Raw genomic sequence first — 10,647 nt, forward strand, 5'->3', positions numbered from 1 at the left:
AACTGGAAGGTTTCACATTAAAAAAAAAAAAAAAAAAAGATTTCTGGCTTCGCTTAAGAACTGCAAAATCTAGCCCCAAGTCCTCTACAGGGTCATCGTATAAATATTTATTGAGCATGTACTCTGTGCCAAGCACTATTCTAGGCCCTCAGGATACAAGGATTTAGGGGAGCAAAATCCTTGATGTCATGGAGTTTACATTCTGGTGGGGAACCCACCGATAAATAACTAAATGTGCCAGGTGGTGGTAAAAGCCATCAAGAAAAGCAAAGCCAAGTGAGAGGAGCGAGAGTGACCAGCGAGTGCTCTCAGATGTACGGCAGTCGGGGCAGGTCTCCTGGCTCCTTTTCATACCCAGCATGGTCTCTACTTGGCCACAGTCCCCACTGCTCTCTATTGTGACCCTTTACTGTCTGACTTTACTCATTTGTGCCATGGCCCCTGCAGTTAATCCGTCCATAGAGGCTTTCAACTCTGACTACCCAGGAGCCAGGAGAGAAAGGAGATTTGGGGAGTTCAATGGCGTGGACAAGAGCAAATGGAATTTAAAGAGATAAGGCAAGGGGGGTACCCTGTAAGAGGGGCCAACACCCCAAGCCAAAGTGATGGAGGGCAGCTCCTCAGTCACTGGCCTGGAAAGTGATGGTAAAACACAGCCCTTGAGACCTGAATAGGTGTGAAGAAGGGGCTCAAGATGCCCCTGGGGGACCCCCAGATCTCCTTCCCCCTACAGAGCAGAAGGCTGAGGAGCCCCGGGGGCAACACGCAGGTTGCAGTGACCAAAGGCTGGGTCCTGACAGCCAGGAACAAATCCCCAGGCCGCACAGCCACCCTGTGGGACCTCCAGGTGGGACAAAGCGGACTCAGAGCAGGAGGCGAGACGGTAAACCGAGTGCAAAGTGGAGAGGGTCCCACCCCAGGGAGCAGGGAGGAGGGGGGAATGGGAGCCTCATGCCTTTCCCTAAGCCCACGAGAGACCCCAACTGTCACTTCACAAGGTGGCTGTGAAGGGGGAGGGACACAGCGGGGAGCAGACTGTGCCTCTGTGCAGGGCGGACCCGATGCACTTCTGTCGGCTGGAGAGGGATTGCACAGCCCAACATCAAGCAAGAACAGCCGAGAAGGCCAGAGGGAGGCGACAGGAACTGACAGAGCCAAGAGAAAGTGTCTGAAAGAAAGTGGCGTCCAGGAAGGGCTTGTAAAACGGCCCCCACTGCTGCAACCGAGACCATGCTTGTTTCGATTCTTCAAGTCAGTGTAGCCTCTTAGAATTAAGAAGGCATCCGTCCTTTGTCCAGTGAGCAGGTGGCGCCAGGACTAGGCTCTGACGGGAGGAGGCGAGAACAGAGGAGGGAAAGGCAGGCCCCATGTTTCTGTTCCCTGGGTGATGGGAACTGAAGGTGCACGCCTGTGAACACAGCCCCCATGCCCCTGTGGGGGCTTCTAATAAATGTCCGAGGCTGAGACAAACTTCACAGAGGCCTCATGCTTCCTGCTCCTGCACAAGCCTGTCTCCACCTCAGCTCTTTCCTCTCAGTGAGGAGCCTCAGCACCAGCACCGACAGGCTCCCCATAGCCTTGGGGACCCGGGAGTTGCATCACCAGTGCTCCTCAAATGCACTGTCTGCAGGTGGCCCCGGCCTCCTTTAGTTATGCTCTTTAACCAGCCACATATGCTGGACCTGGTGGCTGCGGTGAAGGTAGCAGTGTGTCCCTCGTAAGTCAGAGAGGGCAAGAGGAGCCCAAGATTCATCATAGCCTGTCCTTGATGGAGAAATCACCCGCAGGCCCTGGGATGAGGTCTGCAAAGCGGTAACCTAAGCAGTGGGCGGTGCCCTGAGCTGGTGGGCACGGAGTCAGGCCCTAACGGTGGGGGTCCTGTTGGGTCTGTGGAATCTGTTAAAATGACTAGCCTCTGAAAACGGAGGACAGAAGTACTTCCGCAAGCACCCGTCTGTGTCGGAATCAGCCATTCTCTGAGACTTGGTTTTCAGACCTAAACCTTAGGCTGCTCAGCCAAGCTGGCACTCAAGGAGCAACCTCCTAGCATGGCCTGGCGTCACTCACTGCCTCCTTATAAGGTTAATAACGTCCTTATAAAGTTAATAACTTCCCTTTGGCAGTGTGGGGAAGTCAAGATCTGATCTCAGAATAATGTTTTGAAATGCATAACATTTAAAAATAGGGCTATAAAAATTATATTGGAATAGTTACCAAAATATGTTTTTTAAAAAATGTAATAAAGTCTGTGCTTGTTTATTAATGTTCCATATAAAAGATTTGGAGTGGAGTCTAATAAACAGCATAATTAGGAGGTAGTGATGAGTAGAAGGGGTGTTTTGAGATATTTGCAACAATTGTAATAGGATAGGAAAACAACCTGTGATTTCTATTACTGTGCTTCATCGCCTACATTCATGCTGAAAGGAAATAAATCAGCGAGGGTTAGTGTAACTGAAGATACAACAGTAGAATTCTTTCACGCTCTTAAACAATGCTTGTAACCCACTGGCTGAAATTCACACTAAAATGTAAATGGTTGTCCTGTGCCCTTTCCTCTGATCCGACAGTGGTGATAGTGGGATCGAAAATGAAGGCACTGAGCGCTAGGAATCACATTAGAGGGAAAACATATTCCACAAAGAAGGGGAGCCACCCCAAGGAGAATCAGATCCTGATAGCACAAGCAAACTTGCTCCATGTCCCAGATGCCTGGGTGGCAAAGAACTGTCGTCTGCAGTTTTTCTGCTTCCTGGAGGTCTGACCCTGTGCTTTCCAGAATCAAAGAGTGGGTTTGGCCCTTTAAGTTCACTGAAGCTTCCCTGATTGTTCATTAAAAGTAACCATTTGGTCCCAGTGAATTGATTTACTTTGTCCCAGCCCCTGAAGGATGCTATAGATCAAAAGGTTCTAGAAGAGCGCTTTTAAAGATGCTGACACCAGTGCTGAGAGCAGTACATACACTGGCCCCCCTTCCAGGAGGGCAGGCCCCTCTCGGTGGGAGAGCGCTGACTCACGGAGGAAAATCAACGTGCGGGACACATCAGAGAAGGCACCTGAATTTAGGTTGTCACTGTCAGTTCTTTGTCTTTAGAGACACATGAAACAGGCCAGTCATTTTCTTTTCAACGCAAGAATACAGAATATAAAACTCTATTCAGGAAATACAACAAAGATGAGAAAGACATCAAGTCTATAGAGGTGAAGAGAAAAATCAGGTCAAGAGAGAAAGGAGGGTAGACGAGATAAGCACATAGCACAAAACGCACAGATATAAGACCGAGAGGGAAAAATAGGCGGGAAAGGCTAGATAGAGAGAGAGAAATGCCAACACCCAGCACACCTTCAAAGGAAAGCTTATCTCACTGCTAATCCTGCTCAGCATGGAAAATAAACCACCACCAGAACAAAAGTTTAGATAAACATTGCAGCATTTGTTATTCAGAAAGCGCTCTCCTTTCTGTCTAAATTCTGGAAGTCTCTGTTCCTCATTTGTTAAAAGAAGAAACTCTGCTGCTCCCTACTCTTGAAAACAGCAAGTGTCAAAACTCACTTTTCAGAGACCAAGGTCTTCTGGCTTGTAGAGTAACATCCCTTCCTGTGGCTTTGGGGCCCATTTATGCCTGAAGCCATTTCCAGTCCTGTTGCGTTTTCACAACCAAAGGCATAACGGATGCCTTGTCTCAGAGTTCCCTGGCGGGTGGACCCACTGCACAGGCACGACTTACTGTGCAGGATGCACACAGCCAGAAATGCGTACTTTGTGGATTAGAGAGTCTATTTCACTGGCCACAGAGGCCTCGGGAAGTTTGGGGACATGCATGAACCAATGTGCAAGGAAGAGACAGGCTGTGCTGCAACCGCGGCAGAGAGACCGGCAAGGGCTCTGCAGTTCCCTGAGTGACGTGCCAACCCTGAGCACACGCGGGAGATGGACACCCGCAGGTGTGTCCCACAGGGAGCATCCTCCAGGGAGTTGCACGTTTACGACTGACTCCGTCACAATACGACGTGGCCCTGAGATTCCTCCCACTCCAGTGGGACGCTGTGTGCGTGGTGGCCCTTGTCAGGCCTGGGGAGGCTGGGCTCCGCCAAGAAGACAGAGCATGGAGAGGCAGGGGTCCCAGGGGGACACCCCTCCTCAGAGTGCCAGGGTGAAGAGACCCAGGCCTGGAGACCCAGGGAAGGCTTTGGTTTGGGGGCTGTTTCATCAAAAGACACCCATTTAATTATTTGTGTGGCGGCCAAACCCCTGCCCTTCTGCAGAGACGGAACCGCCCAACAAAAAGTCATATTCCACACCAAGAAGTACTGGGGCCACCGAATCCTTAGCACTACAGACTTCCCCGCCTTTATTTTCTTATAATGATGCCTCCGAAGAAAGCCAGCACCTGGACTCTACGTCAGCACAAACTCTGATGGGAGCCGAGAGGCCGACACGTTCAGGGTGAAGACCTGGTTTAGCAAGAACGGTAAGGAGGAAGGGAGAATGCCATGACTGAAGCGGCCACACGTCAGCCAGCAGACAAATACCCTCGACGTCCAATAGGATGTAAGGAGAAGGGCGTGCTCGGCAACATTTCTTGTAATTGTGAGAAGATAACTCGTGTCTGTCAGTGTTGGTGGGAAACAAGATAAATCAACCGTGGCACATCACGCAATGGAGCACAGGACTTTGGATGGTTAAAAAATGAACGAAGCTCTTTATACTGATATGGAAATATCACCAAGATATTTTATGAAATAAAAAAAGATATTTTATGAAATAATAGCAAATAATGGCAAAGTGCCATTCTATGCAAGAAAGGGACAAACGTTAGACTATGTATTTAGACTGGCTTGAATGTGCATAAAGAAACACTAAAAAGATTTTTTAAAAAGTGGTTGCTGGGCAATGAGGGATGGAGTAGATTTTCACTGTAAACTTTCAGTTCACTTAATATTTGGACGGTGTGAATTCAGAATAATAATACAATCGTAACACAAAACTATAGGAGAAAAGGCATCATTTTCATTATATAGATCAACTGCTAAAAAATAATAATAATAACATTTTTTAAACCTAGATTGGGCCCCGCTAGGCTGTGTTGGACTCTGAAAAGCCAATGAAGCATTGAACAAACATTAGTCCATATCATTTAACTAACAGGTGCCCCATGGCACCACCTTGTTCTTGGGTGAGGAATCTCTCCTCGTAATCTCCTCACAATCCACCATTGCCAGGGCCAGCCCTGGCTCAAAGCTCACAGGCACAGGGGTTATGGTGACGCAGCCACTGGCCTCCACCCTTAGGCTGAGAGGCACCCACTTTTCTACATGTTCAGGCGCTACCAGATTAACAGGCCCTGAGCCCCCTCCCAAGCCCTGGCCCCTTCAGGAAGTTAGACTTCCTCTCTGGTCATTAAAAATCACCACCTCAGTGGCAGCCCTGACACAAAGTGGCCTCCATGGCGAGGCCCCCTTGACCCTGAGATGAGTTGGATTCTGAGCATCGGTGTGGGTTCATTTCCTGCACTTCCAGCCACGGGCTCCATCCATCAGCAGCATGCAGTCACCACGGTAACGCTCAGGCCTCTTTCTGCCAACCCTGTTTTCTCCTTGCTTAAAACTAGTCAAAAGGAGATCTATCGTTCTAAGTCAATCAATTAAAAGGCACTCATTAAATACCTTTTCCAAAGTTAAAACATCTCTAACAAGAAGCCGCTAAAAGCGTAAGATTGGAAGTTGTGTTTCCCTGAGACACGTGCTAAATTAGGTGAAACATTTAGCGGGAAGTGAAAGGCACACCACCCTTACGCAGAGCAGGAAAGGTCAGAACGCTTCCCCTCTGTGACCCTGACACAAAGACTTAGGCCGTGGAGGCTGAGGTTTTCCGGAAATGGGGCACACATTTGTGTGTGGCACCCCGAATCATTCTCACTGCTTTAGAGCCACATGAGCTCTGGTTAAGGGGATGTTTGCTACACTCATGAAAGGAGAGAACACTGGAGGCATTTCAAGTGAAATGCCCTGTGATTTTCAAAATCGTACAGGTTTCCAGGCAGACGGAGGAGAACGGGTTTTCCCGGCTGGAACAAGGAGAAAAAGACAGAAAGGAACCTCCTGAACGATAAAGGTTATCGGGGCCGTACAGATGCTGAGATTTTGTTTGTTTTGCTGGTTTTCACCAAGTAGGATTTGTCTCCTCATTGTTTTCATTTCCAGGTCTGTATTTTGCAGCTGTCACTGGATGGCAGTTTGGAAGCCCAGCAAATTCAACTGAGGTCCGTGCTGTCCCCTTAAATATCACGTTGTCCAACTCAACACAGAAACCGTGTGGCCCTGGGATCAGGAGGGCCTAGGAACTCAACAACACTAATATGCTTTCGAGGAGAACCTCACTTACTGACACTGGAGACTAGAACTTAGAAAACAAAATTTTAAGAAGTACTTCCTAAGTTTCACAGCACCTGATGTGGAGAGAATAGGAAAGGAAGGTTCTTAATCCCAGGACTCTGGACCTGTGAAAGAAAGCTTGGCTAGGAAGATAGAATTCTTGTTTCCTGACTAATGATAAAAGCCCCTATTATGACAGCTCATAATTGTACAGACCTGGCCGTTTTATAGGGCGAATCATATCCACTCAAAGGTAGCTACAGTTGGTCAAGTCTCACAGCTAATCTGATGTTACTCATCACACACACACCCCCGCCCTCTCCCAAAGCAAATAGGACTCTCCCCAGTTACTCACCTAGACCACCCTGGCAAATGTCTGTGCGCGTGGCTCCACCAATGATAAACTGAGGGCTGGGACAGAGTTCCTGAAAGCAATTTGGGACACAACACACGTCAGAAGATGCCCAGGGCTGGTGGCAGCCAGGGTAAAGTAGACTTTAGAATCATCGAATTCAGACCTGGACGTTGCCTAGGAGATCATGCATCGCTCATAGCTCATGTTATTGCTGAAAACTCTGCGCTCTCAGCTCCTGTACCCTGACTCGCCCTGGACTTTCTCTTCACCTCTCTAAATACCCCTTCTCAATCTCCATCAAGGGCTCCTCTGCTCTGCTCACCCCTAAGAATCAGGGAACCCTCGGGCGGGGTGCCCGCCCTTCTGCAGCGATCCCATTTCATGCAGCAATAATCTGCTCTAAGCATTCTCTCTTGGTGACATCACCCAATTCTGTGGCTTCAGCTCTTAACTATGGAATATGCAAACCAAAACCACAATGAGATATCACCTCACACCCATTTGGATGGCTGCTATCAAAAAACAGAAAATAACAAATGTTGGCAAGAATGTGGAGAAACCGGAAGCACTGTGCCATGTCGCTGGGGACGTAAAATGGTACGGTGGCTATGGAAAACAATATGGAGGGTCCCCCAAAAATTGAAACTATAATTGCTGTCTGATCTGGCAATTAAACTTCTGGGTATATAACCCAAAGAATTGAAAGCCAGGTCTCAAAGAGATATTTGTACACCCATATTCACAGAAGCATGGTTCACAATAGCCCAAAGATGGAAGTAACCTAAGTGCTTATTGATGGATGAATGGATGAAAAAAAAATACATTGTACATGCACACAGTGGAATATTATTCAGACTTGAAAAGGAAGGAAGTCTTGACACGTGCTACAGCATGAATGAACCTGGAGGACGTTATGCTATATGAAATAAGCCAGACACAAAAGAACAAATACTGTATGATTTCACGTATATAAGGTACCTAGAGTAAATTTTGTTATGTGTATCTTACCACAATTTAAGGAAGAAAGGAGGGAAGGACGGAAAAAAGTAGGGAGGGGGAAGGGAGGGCAGGGAAGAAAGCAGCAAGTGAACTCATTATGCACCTCATTTCTGAACACCCCAACCTTCTTCCAGGTCCCTGAGAGGTCTCTTGGGACAAAACAATGAAGCATTTAGAAACAGACGGATTTTCGCAGGTTCCAAGGCACATCCCAGAAAGAGACAGAATCAGGGTCGTTACCATCTCACAAGTCCAATAATCTGTAAGATCTTAGAAGCTGAAACTGTGTCCTATGATATACTGTGTGGTGTGTGAGCATAGCCTGGCCAAAAGCAGCTGTGTGATCATTCTTCGTTGATGCGGGAGAATGGAGAGGGTAAATTTTGACAAGCATTTATTTATTCATCTGAAAACCCTGAACCATGGGAGTACCTCAGCTCCACATTAATCAGGTTCTACTACCTCGTCCTCTGAATTTTATTGCATTTTGTTGACAGGCACAAATCAGCACATCCAGTCTAAAAATGACCATATTTACATGGACAGTGAGACCGGGTGAAGACGCTGTTTGAGAGAGAACAGGCAATGTGGTTGGAGAGGGAAGGGCTTCAAGAATTTCAAAGGAAAGAGAAGAACTAGGCAAAGGTTAACTGATACCGTGTTTCCCCCAAAATAAGACCTAACCGGAAAATAAGCCCTAGCATGATTTTTCAGGATGACATCCCCTGAACAGAAGCCCTAATGCGTCTTTTGGAGCAAAACTTAATGTAAGACCCGGTCTTATTTTCAGAGAAACATGGTACCTGACTTTGGTCACAAAGCGAACGCTTCTCCTTCCCCCACTTCCATCCCCTCCCCGCCCCAAGCCCCTTGGGATCCTTCAATCCCACTGGAATGGGACCTTCTCCCTGAAGTTTTCCCATCACCCAGTACTAACATCCCAGGTGCCCACACCACGTTCATGCCTTTTTGAGTCCTTCCTTCATTCTGTCCAGGATGTCAGTCCTTCATTCACGTGTCTGTCTCCCCACAACCTCCCTCAGAGCTGAGACCACAACTCATTCTTTCACTTCCTCCCCATCCGCCCTCCCAGATTGTGCCTGGCAATGCCTGGCACACGACACAGGCCTGGAAAACTGTTGACATGAAATGTGGCCATCAACGCTTGAGATTAGAATAGAAAACCATAATTCTCAACCTTGATTTTGCCAACACCCCAAAGGAACCCCATAGATCCAGAGTGGGGGTGGGAAGATGGGCCAGGGAAGGCAGGAAAGAGATGGGCAGAGGAGTTATTCTCAGAGTCGGACCTGTTGTGCAAAACTGGTAGGATGAAAACAAAGGGGTAGAGGGAGCTAGCGTTAAAGGATGATTTGACCATTTCTAAAGAATTCTTTTCTCATCCTCCCTCTTCAACCACGGCCAAGAACATAGGGACGGTGACTTAATTCTCCCATCGGGGTCTAGAAGACAAAAGGTGCCCTGGCCAAGGGCCAGAGTGTGTTCTCTTGTGAGTCTCATCACGTGCCAGACACTGCACAGAGCACTTCATGCGATTATCTCAATTCTCACAACCACTCTGTGTGGAGGGGGCTCCCATCCCAGAGGTTAAATCACTGACAAGGGTCACATGTAGGCCACGGGCCTAGGTTTCGGGAGGATGTTTCTCTATTCTTGGCTCCTGAGCTTTGGGTGGGACCAGTGACAGCATCTCGGAGCCCCTGAGTTCCATCTGCATTCACAGACCCAGAGTCCCCACCTCTCCACTCACCAGCCCTGATGGGACCATTCATGACCTTGTAGCTTTCAGCAATAACATCACAACTGACCCCTTATCAACGATTACATCTAGCACTGATTTGTTCCATGTATTCTGTGTCTGTTACGTGCTGGACCCTATACCCTGAGCTTTTTCTCTAGTCCTCATACCAACCATGAAAAATAAGGTGCCAGTAGCACCATTTTACAGATGAGAAAACTGAGGCTCACAGAGGTTATCTGTCCAAGGCCACATAGGCAGAGCCAGGATTCAAATCTAACTTGTCCAGTCCCAAAGCCCAGGCATGTTCTTCCCTTTAATACCTTACCACCTCTGAAAAAATTTTTTAAAAGGAGAGATGTGGTCTGAAATCTGGGGTACAGGAATTTAAGATACAGAGCCATGACTCCTCCTTCAGCTACTTCTGACCAGAAGTGAGGGCCCTCCATCCTGTGTGACACTCAACAGCCAGCCCATCTCCTTACCGGGGGCCGCTTCCAGACAATGCCTTGAGTCTGGGGGGAGCCTGGTCCAAGATCCTTGTAGCCCAAGGCTGACGGACACGCTGGGAACTCTGGGTCCTTAAATAAGACCCCTGAGTCCAAGCACTGCTGTCTCAGGGTCTCGAAGTCCTGACCCAAGTACTTCACGGCTTTCTGGTTGGAGCCAAGCCCTTCGGCTGCTGCCCGCTGCTTGGAGATTCCGGCCGCTAGGGCTGCCATGCCGGAGGTGGGCTCTGCGGGGTAGACACGAGGGCCCGGCTGCTCTGTGCTCTCTGAGACCTGCCCCACGGGGAGAGGAGCTATAAGGCAGCATGGAGGGCAGGTGGAGCAGGTAAATATTTCACCTGGAGCCCTGCTCCAGAGGGAAGTGAGTCACAGCCAGAAGCAAATATGTACCCAAATATGCCCCACCTTCCCTGTCTGCCTTTCAGCAGACAATTTGGAGGCTGGGAACCTTCCAGGGCCCCTCCCAGGTCATTAACCTAAGAAATGCCTTAGGATCTCAGCTGTCCCTACCTCATGGCAAGACCCCCTTGCCTCCCATTGCGCCCGTTGGCTGAGATGGGAAGGCCTGTTGTGTAGCTTGAGGTAAGGATATATCAAGGAATCAGAGAAGTTCTGAGCAGGAGGAGAGCAAGGGGTGAGAGACGTCTCCT

The 10,647-nt window shown here is 48.6% G+C and overlaps 1 protein-coding gene across 1 annotated transcript in view; it reads right to left on the reverse strand.

The window, feature by feature from the left end:
* CAPN8 (calpain 8) overlaps positions 1-10,240 on the reverse strand; it is a 48,537-nt gene extending 38,297 nt beyond the window's left edge. Inside the window, exons 1-2 of the mRNA XM_033099665.1 lie at positions 9,974-10,240; positions 6,731-6,800 (exon numbers count right to left, since the gene is read on the reverse strand). Of these exons, the coding sequence (XP_032955556.1) occupies positions 6,731-6,800; positions 9,974-10,210 (307 nt within the window). The 5' untranslated portion in view covers positions 10,211-10,240. The remainder of the gene's footprint in view (positions 1-6,730; positions 6,801-9,973) is intronic.
* Between the last annotated feature and the right edge of the window lie 407 nt (positions 10,241-10,647).

Source organism: Rhinolophus ferrumequinum, chromosome 27 (genome assembly GCF_004115265.2).
Source record: "Rhinolophus ferrumequinum isolate MPI-CBG mRhiFer1 chromosome 27, mRhiFer1_v1.p, whole genome shotgun sequence".
Lineage (NCBI taxonomy): Eukaryota > Metazoa > Chordata > Mammalia > Chiroptera > Rhinolophidae > Rhinolophus > Rhinolophus ferrumequinum.